General features: G+C 47.1%; 1 protein-coding gene across 8 annotated transcripts in view; it reads left to right on the forward strand.

Moving 5' to 3' along the window:
* The window catches only part of SH3GLB2 (SH3 domain containing GRB2 like, endophilin B2), a 130,856-nt gene that overhangs the window by 33,640 nt on the left and 77,632 nt on the right, over positions 1 to 19,584 (forward strand). For all 8 annotated transcript variants that reach the window (XM_063936493.1, XM_063936495.1, XM_063936492.1 and 5 more), the window contains exons 2-4: positions 8,523 to 8,664; positions 8,765 to 8,893; positions 11,254 to 11,387. In XM_063936493.1, coding sequence (XP_063792563.1) covers positions 8,523 to 8,664; positions 8,765 to 8,893; positions 11,254 to 11,387 — 405 coding nt within the window. The remainder of the gene's footprint in view (positions 1 to 8,522; positions 8,665 to 8,764; positions 8,894 to 11,253; positions 11,388 to 19,584) is intronic.

Consider the following 19,584-nt stretch of genomic DNA (forward strand, 5'->3'; position numbering starts at 1 on the left):
AGAATGCAGTCCTATTATACATGGCACTATTATATCCTGAACACATTGACGTAAAAAAAACCCACAACAATAATAATAGTAGTATTAAATAATAATATTAATAAATATGTGTTTATTCTTGTGGGACTTGGGTCCAGCAGCCTCTATCAAAATGCCTCTAGTGGATTTAACCCCCAACCCAAATTCACAGTTCTCCAGAGGAATTTCTGCGGCTCCCTCTTTGAAATGACCACTAGAAACCTTAGCACCTATGAATAATAGATGTGGGCCCTTCTGGAAGCCTGGGAGCAGGAGCTGCCAGTGTACTCGAGACAGACCTGCATTATTCATCTGTACGGCAGCAGGAAAGCCGCCTAAAATCCTGGCTGCTTGAGCAGACAAATGAGAATTCTGTGTGTGGGCGGCTGGCACTTCTCTTGTAGGGATCGGTACCAGCTAGTGTGATGCAGTATTTCTCTGATAGGCTGCTAATTCTTTCTGGTACTGGTAACAAGACCCGTGCCAGTGTGTAATGGTCTAGTACAGTAATGCTCCATATGTCTTCCTTCTGCATTACATTAATAATACAATCTCATGTCCATTTAAAATGCTTCTATCCTACCTCTAGCAAGACGGCTTATATCGATGGCCTGGATATATAAAGCTGCTTTTTATTAACATCCCCTGTCCTTTTATTGATTATACCGTTGAAATGCGTTAACTATTTCTTGTGTTGCTTGTATACTGTCCCTTACGTCAAGCAGTATAATACAGAAAGGACAAGAAGTCTTTTTAAAATAGTTTGAAGGTGCCCTTTAAAAAAAACAACAAACAAACATCAGCTGCACATAAGTAAGGTGATACACATACTTTAACACACTGCGCTGCTGTGTTTTGTCTGCTGGTCTCCGTTTCTCTGTGTCACTCCAGGGGCTCTCTAGGGTCTGTGTGGAGGTGTTTTCAGTGGATTTGCGCTGCATTATCATTGTGTGCAATATGTCTGTTGACATGGTTATGTGTACTGCTTGTAACTCTACCCCTTTTTCTGTGGGGTCCCTCATGTGTGAACAGTGCTCTGTATCTCCACAGGGACACCGTTCACAGGCACCTGACTGGCTAGATACTTTTAAGATCATGATTCACAATGTGAATTCAGAACTAGCTGCAGCTAAGAAGGAGACCGGTGTTAAAACAGTCTATTAATTGTATGGCTAAAGCAGCAGATACCAAAAAGGCTTCTTGGCCCCCTCTGTTGGTTTCACATAAGCGCTCACTGCCACAGGTGCTCCAGTCTGATTCTGACCAGCCTGATGTAGATGATGATGATATGGATGAGGACAGCTCTCTGTCCCCCGGGGTGGAGGCCCTCATTTATGCTATAAGAGAGGGTCTTCACATACCCGATCAGGAAGCAGAACCAGATGAGGAGTTGTACTTTAATGTTAGACGCAAGACCTCAGCCACCTTTCCTGTGTCTAAGGAATTAAACACCCTGGCAAGGGAGGCATGGGTGAACCCTGACAAGAAATTCAAAACTCCTCAGATGTTTTTATCTACATTTCTTCTCCCAGCTGATGACAGGAAGGTGTGGGAAACCCCCCACAATCAGTCGATATGTCTGTGTCCAGGCTGTCTAAGAAATTGGTACTGCCGGTGCCAGGGGCTATATCCCTAAAAGACACTGCTGACCGTAAAATTGAGACCACCCTCACGGCAATATATACGGCAGCAGGCGTAGCACAGTGCCCCACAATTGTTTGTGGTTGGATATCTAGGGCAGTAGTCAAGTGGTCTGATAATATTATTAATGGATTAGACACTCTGCCCCAGGATGAGGTCATTACTCTGCTACAACACATACAGGATGCTGAAAATTTTGAGCGAAGCTATAAAGGAATTGTGTAAGATAAATGGCCGCACTACTGCTATGGCAGTTTGGGCATGCAGAGCTCTGTGGTTACGTCAATGGTCAGCGGATGCTGATTCCAAAAAGGGTGTAGAAAATCTTCCCTTTACAGGTGATGCCTTGTTTGGAGACGAGTTAAATAAATGGATCTCACAGGCAACGGCCGGTAAGTCTACCTACCTGCCGTCGGCTGCACCACCTGCTCGATGTTCTTACCCAGGACCCTCCTTGCAGTCGTTTCGTGTGGCAAGGTTCAGAGGCAGGGGCCGAGGGGGTCTCCACTACTCCCAGAAGATCTCGTGGTAAGTCCCGTAAACCTGCAACTGCTGCATCCTTGGACCAGACCAGGGGGACCCCTGCCACTAAGCCTTCCGCGTGACGGTTGGCCCCAACAGCAGGGTGACTTTCAGGTAGGTGCTCGTCTTCATCCTGCCGGGATCCTTGGGTGAGGGACCTCATTTCCCAGGGATACCGGCTGGAATTTCAAGCACTTCCTCCTCACAGATTTTTTCAAGTTAGGCTTACCAGTTTTACCCGCAGCAAAAGTTACCTAGCAAGAGACTATTCAAAAACTTTTGCAGACGGGAGTGGTGGTTCCAGTGCCTCTTCCATTACGCAACAGGGGTTTTTTACTCCAGTCTTTTTGTCGTTCCAAAACCAGATTGTTTTGTGCAACCCATCTTGAACCTGAAGTCTCTAAACCTGTATCTGTGGGTGTTCAAATTCAAGATGGAAACCCTGCAGGAAGTGGTGTCCGGTCTGGAGGAGGGGGAATTCCTGGTATCTCTAGATGTCAAGGATGCTTACCTACACATTACCATGTGGCCCCCTCATCAGGCTTACCTCAGGTTCGCTATATTGGACGACCATTTTCAGTTTCAGGCCTTACCCCTTGGCATATCCACAGCTGCGAGGGTCTTCACCAAGGTCATGGTGGAGATGATGCTGCAACTGCGCATGGGAGTCGACATAGGCCCTCATTCCGAGTTGTTCGCTCGCTAGCTGCTTTTAGCAGCATTGCACACGCTAAGCCGCCGCCCTCTGGGAGTGTATCTTAGCTTAGCAGAATTGTGAACGAAAGATTCGCAAAATTGCGAATAGACATTTCTTAGCAGTTTCTGAGTAGCTCGACACTTACGCTGCCACTGCAATCAGTTCAGTCAGTTTCGTTCCTGGTTTGACGTCACAAACACACCCAGCGTTCGCCCAGGCACTCCCCCGTTTCTCCAGCCACTCCCGCGTTTTTCCCAGAAACGGCAGCGTTTTTTCACACACACCCATAAAATGGCCAGTTTCCGCCCAGAAACACCCACTTCCTGTCAATCACACTCCGATCACCAGAACGAAGAAAAATCCTCGTAATGCCGTGAGTAAAATACCTAACTTTTGAGTAAAATAACTAAGCGCATGCGCTCTGGGAACATTGCGCATGCGCAGTAAGCGACTAATCGCAATATAGCGAAATTCGGCAGCGAGCGAACAACTCGGAATGACCCCCATAGTCCCCTACTTGGACGATCTCCTGATAAAGGCTATGTCCAGGGAGCGCCTACTGCACAACATCGATCTGACGACTCGCCTACTTATGGATCATGGGTGGATCCTAAATTTTCAGAAATCTCACCTGGAACCGGCCCAACGACTTCAGTTCCTGGGAATGATACCGGATACAGTGTCTCAAAAGGTGTTTCTTTCGGCCTTGGCTATCCAAGCTATGGTCCGCTCAGTGCTCCATCCTCGCAAGGTATCCATACATCTTTGCATACGCTTGCTGGGCAGGATGATAGCTGCTTATGAGGCAATCCAATACGGCAGGTTTCATGCCCGGCCATTTCAGCTGGATCTGCTGGACAAATGGTTAGGGTCTCGCCTTCACATGCATCAGGATGTGACCTTATCTCCGAAAGCCCGCTTTTCTCTATTATGGTGGCAACAAGTTCCTCACCTGGTAGAAGGCAGGAATTTCAATATCCACTCGTGGATTCTACTGACAACGGGTGCCAGCCTCCGGAGTTGGGGGGCAGTGACCCAGGGGGCCCAGTTCCGGGGCACATGGTCAAATTAGGAATCTGCTCTGCCGATAAACATCCTGGAACTCAGGGTAGTTTACAATGCCCTTCTGCAAGCTCCCCATCTCCTGAGGGGTCAGGCGATCCAGGTTCAATCGGACAATGCCACGGCGGTGGCGTACATAAATCGACAAGGGGGAACACGAAGCAGGGCGGCGATGTGAGAAGTGTCAAAAATGCTCTTCTGGGCGGAGGCCATCGCAAAGGCCACCTCGGCCATATTCATTCCAGGAGTGGACAACTGGGAAGCGGATTTCCTCAGCAGACACGACCTCCATCCAGGAGAATGGAGCCTACATCCCCAGGTGTTTGAACAGTTAATTCACCGGTGGTGCTGTGCGCAGATAGATCTGATGGCTTCTCGTCTCAACAAGAAGCTATGCCGTTATTGTTCCAGAACGAGGGATCCGCAGGCTGTAGCAGTGGACGCGTTGACGACACCATGGACGTACCAGTTTCTGTACCTGTTCCCTCCTCTACCGCTAACCCCAAGGGTTCTAAAAAGACTAAGAAGGGAAAGCGTTCAAGCAATTCTAATTGCTCCGGATTGGCCACGACGGGGAAATTAGACCATTGGCAATTAACCATGGCTCTGGAGGATTACAGGCCTCTGCTGCTTCAAAAGGATCTTCTTCAGCAAGGTCCGTTCGTCTATCCAGACTGAACGTGGCTACGTTTGACGGCTTGGAAGTTGAGAGGGAGATTCTAGCCAGAAAAGGTCTTCCCTCCACGGTTATTTCCACTATGGTCCAGGCCAGGAAGACGGTTACGTCAAAACATCATTGTATCTGGAAAAAGTATGTTTTGTAGTATGAAAGTAGGAAAGTTTCTCCCGTGGAATTTAGAATTTGTCGCTTTCTACTTTTCCTGCAAGCGGGAGTGGATTTGGGCCTACGTTTAGGCTTCATCAAAGTGCAGATTTCGGCTCTCTTTTCTTCCAGAAACAACTTGCAATGTTGCTGGAAGTACAGACTTTCCTAAAAGGAGTTCTTCATATGCAACCGCCCTTCGTACCTCCCACGGCTCCGTGGGATCTCAATGTGGTTTTGTCCTTTTTTTCAAACGGACTGGTTTGAACCCTTACATAGGGTGGAATTTAAATTTCTTACCTGGAAGACTGTGATGTTACTAGCATTGGCGTCTGTCAGACGTGTCTCTGAATTGGGGGTCTTATCCTGTAAGAGCGCTTATTTAATTTTTCATGAAGACAGGGCGTAACTCAGGAATTGACCTCCGTTTTTGCCAAAAGTGGAGTCGGCTTTTCACGTGAATCAACCCATTGTGGTTCCGGTGTTGTCTGACGCTTCCGTTGGTCCAGAGTCCTTGGATGTGCTGAGGGCTCTGAAGGTTTATGTCAAACGGACTGCTCCTGTTTGTCCTTTATGATGCCACCAAGATTGGTCATCTGGCTTCTAAGCAATCAATTGCTCGTTGGCTCAGGTTGACCATTCAACAAGCCTATACTTCGGTGACTCTGCCTTTGCCGACATCTATTCAGGCCCACTCGACGAGATCTGTGGGCTCTTCCTGGGCGGCTGCCTGGGGTGTCTCAGCCTTACAGTTGTGCTGAGCTGCTACTTGGTCTGGTTCGAACACTTTTGTTAAGTTCTGTCGATTTGACACCTTGGCCAAGGATGACCTTCAGTTTGGTCAGGCGGTTTTACAGGGGTCTCCGCACTCTCCCACCCGTTTGGGAGCTTTGGGACTTCCCCGTGGAACTAAAGTACAGTTCCCCAGTATCCACTAGGACATAAGAGCAAATTGGAATTTAATACTTACCGGTAATTCCTTTTCTCGTAGTCCGTAGTGGATACTGGGCGCCCGCCTCAGTGCTTCGATTCCTGCTTACCTGAGTATGTGTTTGGTTGGACCGCCATTGCGGTCCCCTTATGTTGTTGAGATAGCTTTTGATTTCCTGGTTAGGTTGGTGTTGCTATCCTCTGTTCTGGTTAGCGCCCTCCTTTTCGTTTATGGTTGTGTGTTGGTTTAGTGCCTCACCGCTGTTGTATTATTCCTTCTCTCGTGATATGTCCGTCTCCTCGGGCACAGTTTCCTAGACTGAGTCTGGTAGGAGGGGCATAGAGGGGAGGAGCCAACACACACATACACACACTAAAGGTTTTAAAGTGCCAGGCTCCAGTGGACCCGACCTATACCCCATGGTACTAAAGTACAGTTTCCCAGTATCCACTACGGACTACGAGAAAAGGAATTAGCGGTAGGTATTAAATTCCTATTTATATTAATCGGCCAATTCTCTCCCCCCCCCCCCCCCCCATCCCTTTTTACAGGTTTTATTGTATTTATTCTCTTACATGAGATTTATTATGAATTTATGGAAAACTTTTTCTTCCTAGCTAGACCTCTAATATACATATGCAGTATCGCATGGTGCAGTGATGGCTAACCTTGACACTCCAGCTGTTGTTGAACCACACATCCCAGCATGCCTTGCATCAGTTTTAGCATGGCCAAATAACAAAACTGTAGCAGGGCATGCTGGGATATGTAGTTCAACAACAGCTGGAGTGTCAAGGTTAGCCATCACTGGCATAGTGTGTACTTCACTTGAGTCAATTATGCTGCAGTTATTTGGGGGCGGGGAAGCAGTGGGCATGAGAAGTGTTAAAAATGGGTGTGTTGGCCCCATTTTTTGGGCATGCAGAGGCCAGTGGCTAACCCTAAATATTGCTGTTCTGAAACAAATAACTACTAGATAGGTTAGATAATCTATCAATGCAGATTCAGAAATAAACCCTTTAAAGGGGGGTACTCACGGGAGAGATGTGTGCTGAGCGATCTTAACACAGACCGCTCAGCACACATCTCTCTCCCCGCTCTGCACAGCGCGATGTGCTGAGCGAGGGGGAAAGCCGACGGGGAGCCGCTCACTTCACACAACGGTGAAGTGAGCGACCCGCTAGATTGAGCCTGCATGCAGGCTCAATCTAGCACCGGCGATAGCGATGCGCGGGGCCGCGCATCGCTATCGCTGGGGGGCATACACACGGCAGATCCGTGCTTAAAATCTAAGCAATCTAGCAAGATTGCTTAGATTTTAAGCACGAATCTCTCCGTGTGTACCCCCCTTAAGTCCCAAAGGAACACCCTTTGTTTCTAACAAAGGGTTTTGTTTTCCACAATATGCCCCAGTTCACTGTGGGAAATGTAGCTTTTTGAAGCTATGTTTTCCCACTGGAAGCCATGGGCAGAGGGAAAAGGGTTATAGCGCCAATATATGGGTTGTAGGGGGCTCGCTATAAGTAATAAGTGCACACATTCTACAATCTGGGACATGGGTGTGACACAAATCATAACACGTTAGTGTATACGGTGTAATAGTTAGCTTTACTGCCTCCCACAATCCAAAAACATACTGGTAGGTTAATTGGCTCCGAACAAAAATTAACCCTAGTGTACATGTGTTTAGGGTAGACTAGATGAGCCAAGTGGTTCTTATCTGCCATCAAAATTCTATGGGGGGAATTAACTTGCCTGCGGTAATTTTACTGCTGGCTAATTGATCCCCCTGGGGCTTTCCAATTAACCCCGAAGGGAGCCCGACTCTGGTACTTATCAGGGATTTTTTCCGGCACCCACTGAGGTTCCGAAGAAAAATCCCCGCTAAGTGCCCTACTTTCGCCTTTGTGGCCGTGAAAACCCATAGGGCCGTGAACTTTTCATGGATCCTGTGTGTTTTCTCCCGAAATCAGGACATTTTTCGGGAGGAAAAAATGGGCTCTAATTGGATTGCAGTGTAGTTTTTGCTTGCACATTCTATCACGTTATGTGTGTTAAGTACTTTTATATGCAAGTTGTATAGTGCTGCGCACCCCGTGTCGCACCCTATTACGAACGATAATACTAAAAGGTAAGTGGACCCTGATCACAAGCTTACAACTAAAAGGAAAGTTGGCGTTTGATGCCTGAAGTTATATATCACATACTGGACGTATGTATATCCAGGGATATTGCAATGCTAAATGCCAAATCCAGTTCTTGTGCACATCCTTAACAGCTCATGTTTTCAGGATTTCTTTAAACATGCACAGGTGACTTGGACCAGTCAGTACTACTTGCTTGCACAGACATATATCCTGAAAACATGAGCTGGTGGTAGAGCGTAATGGGATGTAGTCATGTGACTGGCGGTCAGGAGACCACCTGTCACAATACCTCCCCCTGCATCCCGAACACTGATAATCCCGACAGTCGGCATGACTACTAAAAGAGACTATACCCACTCGTGGGGGTCCACGGCACCCATAGAGTGGGAATAGAACCTGTGGCGAGCGTAGCAAGGGGCTTTGTTGAGCTTGCAGCCCCCCGCCCGCATTGATGCTGACTGCCGAGATCCTGGCCGCCAGTAACACATACCCATCCACCCATGGGGTAAGGTCTTCTAATACATCGGTATTGGTTTTGGCCAGGGATCTATATCATTATCCAGCTTTTATTTACTAGTGCCTCATTAACCCAGTTCCCAGATTGCACTTATTCATTGTAGAACTAATTAAATAGCCAGCATGATTATCTGTATAAATGACGGACGTCTTATTTTTTTTCAGTTTACAGAGGAGAAATTGGGCCAAGCAGAGAAGACAGAGTTGGATGCGCACTTTGAGAACCTCTTGTCCAGAGCTGACAGTACTAAGAATTGGACAGAGAAAATTCTGCGCCAGACTGAGGTCCTCTTGCAGCCCAATCCCAGTGAGTAAATGAGCAGGATGCAGGGTTCCACCCACAATGGGGAACGTTGGATAAAACCTTTCTGGTAAGACATAACAGTGTGACGTTCTCTGTTCTGTAGGCGCTCGTGTAGAAGAGTTTTTATATGAGAAGTTGGACAGAAAGATTCCTTCTCGAGTCACGAATGGAGAGTTACTGGGTCAGTACATGACTGAAGCAGCCAATGACTTTGGACCAAGCTCCCCTTATGGTGAGTAATGTGATAACTCTGCAAGAGGGCAGCATGATCTAGGTCTTTGCTTAGAGCCTAATGAAAAAACTGATACACCCAGTGGTGAGATTATTTGTCTGTAACCTATGGAATAGAAATATATGAATAAAAAAACCCATAGTCAATAAAAAGCCTTATTCAGGTTTGTCAGCAAACCAAAAAAAGCACACTAATGGACAAAAACCATGTTGCACTGCAGGTGGGGCAGATGTAACATGTGCAGAGAGAGTTAGATTTGTGTGGGGTGTGTTCAAACTGAAATCTAAATTGCAGTGTAAAAATAAAGCAGCCAGAATTTACCCTGCACAGAAACAATATCACCCGCCCAAATCTAACTCTCTCTGCACAGGTTACATCTGCCCCACCTGCAGTGCACATGGTTTTGCCCAGTTGCGTGCTTTTTTTGGTTTGCTAACAGTAATAACCCCTCAAATTTGAATTCAGATTTTAGCGGCGGAAATGGTTTAGTTTCTGGCCAAGCGCCTCCGTTCAGCATTTCAAAAGGCGGGATGAAGATAATTATGCCACCACTTGGCGGTAGGCGGCCCTCGCTGGCTAATAGTGACCACTTTGTGGGCTAAACGAATATCCATGGAAGTGTCTGGTATCAAATGCCACATCGATGACCCTCAGTTGCAGGTCTGTGTTCTCATGGATTTTGGATTCACCTTGATAGGTTTAGTGCTTTATAAACATGTATAATAAAGTTTTGGTTTTTTTTTAATGTTAATTTGTGTCCATGAGTTAGTACACTCGTGGATGTTTTTTGTTTTTTTATAGCACTATCATAATATACAGTAAGTAGGCGGTAAAGCAGCTATTTAGCATTAATATTTCCCAAAGGCTGTATAACATTGAACACAATAACAAAAATGATAATGAAACATTAGTCTTAATTAGCTGTCCATCATACTCTCTCACCCCTCTGTAAGCGATTCCCGGGATGGGAGGTGCTTCTCTGCCTGAACCAGCAGGGTGTGACTACCAGATGGACTCACTGGCTCTGTAGGAATGCTATGTGTATTGGTATTATATCTATGGATAAGGCGGGTGTCCCAGTAGCTTAACTGACTGCGATAACTCAATACATTTTTATTGAAAAAAACAATACAGTACATGTGGCATAAAACTAATAACAATACTGTATATAAAGTCACAAAGGACTATTTTAAAGAGAACTACAAAAAGTGTAACAAGGAACTCCGATGCCACCTGTTTGAGGCGGTATCCGGATGATAGATAGTGTCTAGTTAGACAGTCATTGGATAGACACCATATGTTAGACAGACATTAGGGCGACGGGGTCTAAAGGTCGACATGAAAATAGTCCATGTGAAAAAAGGTAGACACGGGTAGTTGTTGGTTTTTTGTTTTTTTTTACATGTGTTTGGAATTTTTTTTTTTTTTTTTTATACCTTCTCCATCCATGTCTGCTTAGAGTTGGTTATAAATCTTGTGGCGAGCAGATGCCTTTCTACAATTAGGGGTCCCAAATGACAAAACTATCCACACATAACTCAAAAATGCAAAAAAAAAGAAAAAGTGTCGACCTTTTGACTTGGTCTACTTTTTTGATGTCAACCTTTTGACTGTCTGACATGTAGTGTCTATCCATTGACTGTCTAACTAGACCTTGTCTATCTGTTTTACCACACCCGTTTGAGCTGTATTGGATCTCATTAGGATACTGCCTAACAGGTGTGGCCTGGATTTCAGTGGGAAGGAAATACTGTAGTTGCTTTTCTTTTTTCTTTTTTTGTAACAGAGTTACACTGGAATATCAGATTAACAGTGAAAAAAGTATTTGAGGTTCATGGTTTGATTTTTAAAAAAATGAAATTATTTATGCTCCGTTGTCCTTTTCTAAACGCTGTATATGACTGGTGAGCCCTGACTTTCAGCACCACGGAACTGTCCACTGGAACATGTTTGAAGTTTTACTCCTAAATCCCTATACAATTTGTTGCTCTGTTCTATACAATTTGTTGCTATGTTCCTCCATTGAGCAGTTGCTTGGAAGACCTTTAGCAGACACCGATGTAAAATAAATTCCTCTTATACGTTCCCCACCATATATGCAGGAGGCACATTTCCCAGATGTACTCTTCTGCTTACGTCCTATTTGTTGCCAATTTAGTTCTTGGCTTTCAGTGTTTGGCTGATATGAATGGTGAGGCTGTAATTGCAGCCTGTGGGCAGGCTGTGTCCTTGCCTTAATTGTGTTTTGCTCTCTTTGTGTGCGCTCGGCTGGTTTTTAATCCGATTCTGCATACAGCAAAGCAGCTATGTCTCCCCTGTCCAACCTATTTAATTCTCTATCGCTCCCTCTTCACTCCCAGGGCAAACACTCATCAAGGTTGGAGAGACTCAGAAGCGTTTAGGGGTCGCAGAACGAGACTTCATCCACTCTTCCTCCATCAACTTCCTCACCCCTCTGCGCAATTTTCTGGAAGGCGATTGGAGAACCATTTCTGTAAGTTAATTAGTCATTGGAGCAGGAGATAGAGAACCTTTTGTAATGCAGGTCTCTGTGTGCCCTGGCAGCAAACCTCTTTCTGCGTCTTGTAGTTTCCCTTCATCGGAGCAGTAAAGTTAAATGCATTGGATGTCAGTGTGTTTAGATTTCGGTTCATTAGTTTCACTTGTATATCTTTCCTAAGTGTAAAGGGGGGTACACACGGGGAGATCCGTGCTTAAAATCTAAGCAATCTTGCTAGATTGCTTAGATTTTAAGCACGGATCTGCCGTGTGTATGCCCTCCAGCGATAGCGATGCGCGGCCCCGCGCATCGCTATCGCCGATGCTAGATTGAGCCTGCATGCAGGCTCAATCTAGCGGGTCGCTCACTTCACCGTTGTGTGAAGTGAGCGGCCCCCCGTCGGCTTTCCCCCTCGCTCAGCACATCGCGCTGTGCTGAGCGGGGTGAGAGATGTGTGCTGAGCGGTCTGTGTTAAGATCGCCCAGCACACACATCTCTCCCGTGAGTACCCCCCTTAAGGGTGAACTATGGTCGTTACTGTATTAGTGAACCTAATGGGTCTGTATACTGAGCATTGGAGAGAGGTAAAGTATCAGCCAATCTGATCCTAACTGCCATGTTACAGGCTGTGTTTGAAAAAGGACAGGAGCTAGTTGGTTGGTAGTTTATCTCTGTCCACTTTATCTCTCACCGAGGCTAAGTACACAGAACCCATCGTTTTTGATAAATCTTGTTCATATCTTATCAGTGTCTGGGTTAGATTTATCAAACTTGGAGAGAGAGAAAGTACAAACCAATCCGCTTCTGTCATTTTTCAAACACAGTCTGTAACATGATAGTGGATGATTGGATGGTATTTATCTCTCTTCAAGTGTAGATAATTCTCCCCCTGGGTGGGAACAATTGTTCCCATCCCATATACATGGTCAAGTCACATTATTATGACCGCAAGCTAATAGCCAGAGTAACCACCGTGTGCAGCACGTACAGCAGCTAGACGAGCGGAACTGTCATATTAGACACCTGTCTGGTAGCCTCCAGGTTCATTTTGATGGTGAGCTGTTCCACTGTAGCATGTCGGTTGGCCCTCACGTACCTTCGCAGCCGACATTCCCCTCTCACATCAGTGGCACGTGGTGCTCCGCAGTTCACATATCTGTTATTTGCAATGGTGACATTTGTCCAGTCACGAGACACCTTCACCACAGCAGCATGCGAACAGTTCGCGAACTGCGCTGTTTCAGAAATACTGCCACCCTTGGCCTGAAAGCCGATAATTATCCCTTTTTACTACTCTGATAAATCGCCTCCTTCACCCATGGCTGCAACCAGTGATTTGTGTGCAGACGGCCTATCGCACACCTTATATATCCACTAAGCCTGCACACGACACATGACATACTTCATGGGCTACCCACAGTAAATGTAGGAGGTGGTCATAATAACGTGACTCGACCATGTAGATATGCAATAGTATGCCACCTAATACGTACGAGGGCTCCGATGATGCAAATGGTGCCTCTCTAACAAATGTGTGGAGGCGACAACTCTGTCCTGTGGTATTCCCCTCTGGGTTTTATGACCAGAGTTTGTGATCCCTGATTGGTTTCTGCATGTTCTCTGCTCACAGGACACGTGTAGGTGGGCCCATTGGAGTGTGTGTGTAATATTATGAAATTTTAATATGGTACAGTTTTTATACACCATCAAAATCAGCTATGTAGCCTCACGCGTCCCTACAGTATATAATACTGTGTGCTAGTTATAATGGTGGGCGTGGCACCACATACAAGTCCTGTTTCTCTGACGTCCTAGTGGATGCTGGGGACTCCGTCAGGACCATGGGGAATAGCGGCTCCGCAGGAGACAGGGCACAAAAGTAAAAGCTTTAGGATCAGGTGGTGTGCACTGGCTCCTCCCCCTATGACCCTCCTCCAAGCCTCAGTTAGATTTTTGTGCCCGGCCGAGAAGGGTGCAATCTAGGTGGCTCTCCTAAAGAGCTGCTTAGAGTAAAAGTTTTGTTAGGTTTTTTATTTTCAGTGAGTCCTGCTGGCAACAGGCTCACTGCATCGAGGGACTTAGGGGAGAGAAGTGAACTCACCTGCGTGCAGGATGGATTGGCTTCTTAGGCTACTGGACACCATTAGCTCCAGAGGGAGTCGGAACACAGGTCTCACCCTGGGGTTCGTCCCGGAGCCGCGCCGCCGACCCCCTTGCAGATGCCGAAAAGTGAAGAGGTCCAGAAACCGGCGGCAGAAGACTTTTCAGTCTTCATAAGGTAGCGCACAGCACTGCAGCTGTGCGCCATTGTTGTCAGCACACTTCATAGCAACGGTCACTGAGGGTGCAGGGCGCTGGGGGGGGCGCCCTGGGCAGCAATGATAGTACCTTATTCTGGCTAAAAATACATCACATATAGCCCCTGGGGGCTATATGGATGTATTTAACCCCTGCCAGGTCTCAGAAAAACGGGAGAAGAAGCCCGCCGAAAAGGGGGCGGGGCCTATTCTCCTCAGCACACAGCGCCATTTTCCCTCACAGAAATGCTGGTGGGAAGGCTCCCAGGCTCTCCCCTGCACTGCACTACAGAAACAGGGTTAAAACAGAGAGGGGGGGCACTTATTTGGCGATATGACTATATATATTAAAATGCTATAAGGGAAAAACACTTATATAAAGGTTGTCCCTGTATAATTATAGCGTTTTTGGTGTGTGCTGGCAAACTCTCCCTCTGTCTCCCCAAAGGGCTAGTGGGGTCCTGTCCTCTATCAGAGCATTCCCTGTGTGTGTGCTGTGTGTCGGTATGTGTGTGTCGACATGTATGAGGACGATGTTGGTGAGGAGGCGGAGCAATTGCCTGTAATGGTGATGTCACTCTCTAGGGAGTCGACACCGGAATGGATGGCTTATTTAAGGAATTACGTGATAATGTCAACACGCTGCAAGGTCGGTTGACGACATGAGACGGCCGGCAAACCAATTAGTACCTGTCCAGGCGTCTAAGACACCGTCAGGGGCGTTAAAACGTCCTTTTACCTCAGTCGGTCGACACAGACACAGACACGGACACTGACTCCAGTGTCGACGGTGAAGAAACAAACGTATTTTCCTTTAGGGCCACACGTTACTTGTTAAGGGCAATGAAGGAGGTGTTACATATTTCTGATACTACAAGTACCACAAAAAAGGGTATTATGTGGAGTGTGAAAAAACTACCTGTAGTTTTTCCTGAATCAGATAAATTAAATGAAGTGTGTGATGATGCGTGGGTTTCCCCCGATAGAAAATTATTGGCGGTATACCCTTTCCCGCCAGAAGTTAGGGCGCGTTGGGAAACACCCCTTAGGGTGGATAAGGCGCTCACACGCTTATCAAAACAAGTGGCGGTACCGTCTCCAGATAGGGCCGCCCTCAAGGAGCCAGCTGATAGGAGACTGGAAAATATCCTAAAAAGTATATACACACATACTGGTGTTATACTGCGACCAGCGATCGCCTCAGCCTGGATGTGCAGCGCTGGGGTGGCTTGGTCGGATTCCCTGACTGAAAATATTGATACCCTTGACAGGGACAGTATTTTATTGACTATAGAGCATTTAAAGGATGCATTTCTATATATGCGAGATGCACAGAGGGATATTTGCACTCTGGCATCAAGAGTAAGTGCGATGTCCATATCTGCCAGAAGTTGTTTATGGACACGACAGTGGTCAGGTGATGCAGATTCCAAACGGCACATGGAAGTATTGCCGTATAAAGGAGAAAAAGACAACGTCTTTTCAGCCTCAGTCCTTTCGTCCCCATAAGGGCAAGCGGGCAAAAGGCCAGTCATATCTGCCATGGGATAGAGGAAAGGGAAGAAGACTGCAGCAGGCAGCCCATTCCCAGAAACAGAAGCCCTCCACCGCTTCTGCCAAGTCCTCAGCATGACGCTGGGGCCGTACAAGCGGACTCGGGTGCGGTGGGGGGGGGGTCGTCTCAAGAGTTTCAGCACGCAGTGGGCTCACTCGCAGGTGGACCCCTGGATCCTACAAGTAGTATCCCAGGGGTACAGATTGGAGATTCGAGACGTCTCCCCCTCGCAGGTTCCTGAAGTCTGCTTTACCAACGTCTCCCTCCGACAGGGAGGCAGTAGTGGAAACAATTCACAAGTTGTATTCCCAGCAGGTGATGATCAAAGTACCCCTCCTACAACAAGGAAAGGGGTATTATTCCACACTATATTGTGGTACTGAAGCCAGACAGCTCGGTGAGACCTATTCTAAATCTGAAATAGTTGAACACTTACATACAAAGGTTCAAATCAAGATGGAGTCACTCAGAGCAGTGATAGCGAACCAGGAAGAAGGGGACTATATGGTGTCCCGGGACATCAGGGATGCTTACCTCCATGTCCCAATTTGCCCTTCTCACCAAGGGTACCTCAGGTTCGTGGTACAGAACTGTCACTATCAGTTTCAGACGCTGCCGGTTGGATTGTCCACGGCACCCCGGGTCCTTACCAAGGTAATGGCCGAAATGATGATTCTTCTTCAAAGAAAATGGACGATCTCCTGATAGGGGCAAGGTCCAGAGAACAGTTGGAGGTCGGAGTAGCACTATCTCAAGTAGTTCTACGACAGCACGGGTGGATTCTAAATATTCCAAAACCGCAGCTGTTTCCGACGACACGTCTGCTGTTCCTAGGGATGATTCTGGACACAGTCCAGAAAAAGGTGTTTCTCCCGGAGAAGAAAGCCAGGGAGTTATCCGAGCTAGTCAGGAACCTCCTAAAACCAGGAAAAGTGTCAGTGCATCATTGCACAAGGGTCCTGGGAAAAATGGTGGCTTCTTACGAAGCGATTCCATTCGGTAGATTTCACGCAAGAACTTTTCAGTGGGATCTGCTGGAAAAATGGTCCGTATCGCATCTTCAGATGCATCAGCGGATAACCCTGTCTCCAAGGACAAGGGTGTTTCTTCTGCGGTGGCTGCAGAGTGCTCATCTACTAAAGGGCCGCAGATTCGGCATTCAGGACTGGGTCCTGGTGACCACGGATGCCAGCCTGAGAGGCTGGGGAGCAGTCACACAGGGAAAAAATTTCCAGGGAGTGTGATCAAGTCTGGAGACTTCTCTCCACATAAATATACTGGAGCTAAGGGCAATTTACAATGTTCTCAGCTTAGCAAGACCTCTGCTTCAAGGTCAGCCGGTATTGATCCAGTGGGACAACATCACGGCAGTCGCCCACGTAAACAGACAGGGCGGCACAAGAAGCAGGAGGGCAATGGCAGAAACTGCAAGGATTCTTCGCTGGGCGAAAAATCATGTGATAGCACTGTCAGCAGTGTTCATTCCGGGAGTGGACAACTGGGAAGCAGACTTCCTCAGCAGGCACGACCTCCACCCGGGAGAGTGGGGACTTCATCGGGAAGTATTCCACATGATTGTGAACCGTTGGGAAAGACCAAAGGTGGACATGATGGCGTCCCGCCTGAACAAAAAACTGGACAGGTATTGCGCCAGGTCAAGAGACCCTCAAGCAATATCTGTGGACGTTCTGGTAACACCGTGGGTGTACCAGTCGGTGTATGTGTTCCCTCCTCTGCTTCTCATAACCAAGGTACTGAGAATTATAAGACGTAGAGGAGTAAGAACTATACGCGTGGCTCCGGATTGGCCAAGAAGGACGTGGCACCCGGAACTTCAAGAAATGCTCACAGAGGACTCATGGCCTCTGCCGCTAAGAAGGGACTTGCTTCAGCTAGTACCAGGTCTGTTCCAAGACTTACCGCGGCTGCGTTTGACGGCATGGCGGTGGAACGCCAGATCCTAAGGGAAAAAGGCATTCCGGAAGAGGTCATTCCTACCCTGGTCAAAGCCAGGAAGGAGGTGACCGCAAAACATTATCACCACATGTGGCGAAAATATGTTGCGTGGTGTGAGGCCAGGAAGGCCCCACGAAGAAATTTCAACTCGGTCGATTCCTGCATTTCCTGCAAACAGGAGTGTCTATGGGCCTCAAATTGGGGTCCATTAAGGTTCAAATTTCGGCCCTGTTAATTTTCTTCCAGAAAGAATTGGCTTCAGTTCCTGAAGTCCAGAAGTTTGTCAAGGGAGTATTGCATATACAACCCCCTTTTTGTGCCTCCAGTGGCACTGTGGGATCTCAACGTAGTTCTGGGATTCCTCAAATCACATTTTAAACCGCTCAAATCTGTGGATTTGAAATATCTCACATGAAAAGTGACCATGCTGTTGGCCCTGGCCTCGGCCAGGCGAGTGTCAGAATTGGCGGCTTTGTCTCACAAAAGCCATATCTGATTGTCCATTCGGACAGGGCAGAGCTGCGGACTCGTCCCCAGTTTCTTCCTAAGGTGGTGTCAGCGTTTCACCTGAACCAGCTTATTGTGGTACCTGCGGCTACTAGGGACTTGGAGGACTCCAAGTTGCTAGATGCTGTCAGGGCCCTGAAAATATAGGTTTCCAGGACGGCTGGAGTCAGGAAAACTGACTTGCTGTTATCCTGTATGCACCCAACAAACTGGGTGCTCTTGCTTCTAAGCAGACGATTGCTCGTTGGATTTGTAGCACATTTCAACTTGCACATTCTGTGGCAGGCCTGCCACAGCCTAAATCTGTCAAGGCCCATTCCACAAGGAAGGTGGGCTCATCCTGGGCGGCTGCCCGAGGGGTCTCGGCATTACAACTCTGCCGAGCAGCTACGTGGTCGGGGGAGAACACGTTTGTAAAATTCTACAAATTTGATACCCTGGCTAAAGAGGACCTGGAGTTCTCTCATTCGGTGCTGCAGAGTCATCCGCACTCTCCCGCCCGTTTGGGAGCTTTGGTATAATCCCCATGGTCCTGACGGAGTCCCCAGCATCCACTAGGACGTTAGAGAAAATAAGATTTTACTTACCGATAAATCTATTTCTCGTAGTCCGTAGTGGATGCTGGGCGCCCATCCCAAGTGCGGATTGTCTGCAATACTTGTACATAGTTATTGTTACAAAAATCGGGTTATTATTGTTGTGAGCCATCTTTTCAGAGGCTCCGCTGTTATCATGCTGTTAACTGGGTTCAGATCACAGGTTGTACAGTGTGATTGGTGTGGCTGGTATGAGTCTTACCCGGGATTCAAAATCCTTCCTTATTGTGTACGCTCGTCCGGGCACAGTATCCTAACTGAGGCTTGGAGGAGGGTCATAGGGGGAGGAGCCAGTGCACACCACCTGATCCTAAAGCTTTTACTTTTGTGCCCTGTCTCCTGCGGAGCCGCTATTCCCCATGGTCCTGACGGAGTCCCCAGCATCCACTACGGACTACGAGAAATAGTTTTATCGGTAAGTAAAATCTTATTTTTTATTACATGGCATAGTGCATTATTCCACAGGTTTCATTGAGACCTCTCATGCCATGAGGTAAACCTGGTGCAGAGAGTATTATTAGAGGAAATATATTTTTGTCCGGCACAAAACTTGTTTGTTTGAAGGAATTAAAAAGTTTACTTCATATTCCAATGTTTACCTACATGTTTACCTCACGTTCCAATGTTTGTTCCATGTTTACCTAAATTCTAAGAATTAAGCAGATAACATCTCTTAAACTAACATGTCCACATTATAATTGGTTGAAAGAGTTCATCACATGGGTTAGTTCAAATACAATTGGTCATTGGACTTTGTCATTCCTTAGAGACATCAAATACAAAATAAATGGTATACTCCCAGTGGGCACACTCTAGCAGCCTCTGTATAGCAAAAGAAAAAAGACCACACCGTTTGTCCCCACAAATCAAGTATTAAAACCGTTTCAATACTTCTCTTAGATTCTTTGAGGTTTGAGGTGTTCCAGCCTCTTCCATCTCAGCAATTGGAGATTTGTAAATATGGCAAACAGAAACACAGACAAATTCTATTGTAATACAGCTAATGGTGGGTACACAGTAGACTACGTGCTCTATGAGCGACGTTGTCTAGTGTTTCCCCCTCCCGGGCCGGGTGATCGACGGCCGGGCATACACACTGAGCAATATGACGACCGTATCGCTCGGTGACGTCACGCAGCAGCCGGCCCGTGCAGGCAGCTCTTGGACATCAGTCCAGATTGAGGATGCATGCTCAGCTGACAGCGAGGGTCGTTAACGATCTGCGGGGCCACGCATCGGTCGTCGTCGCCGGCATACACTCTTGCCGAGAAAGTGAACGA

The sequence above is a fragment of the Pseudophryne corroboree genome, chromosome 8 (genome assembly GCF_028390025.1).
Source record: "Pseudophryne corroboree isolate aPseCor3 chromosome 8, aPseCor3.hap2, whole genome shotgun sequence".
NCBI lineage: Eukaryota > Metazoa > Chordata > Amphibia > Anura > Myobatrachidae > Pseudophryne > Pseudophryne corroboree.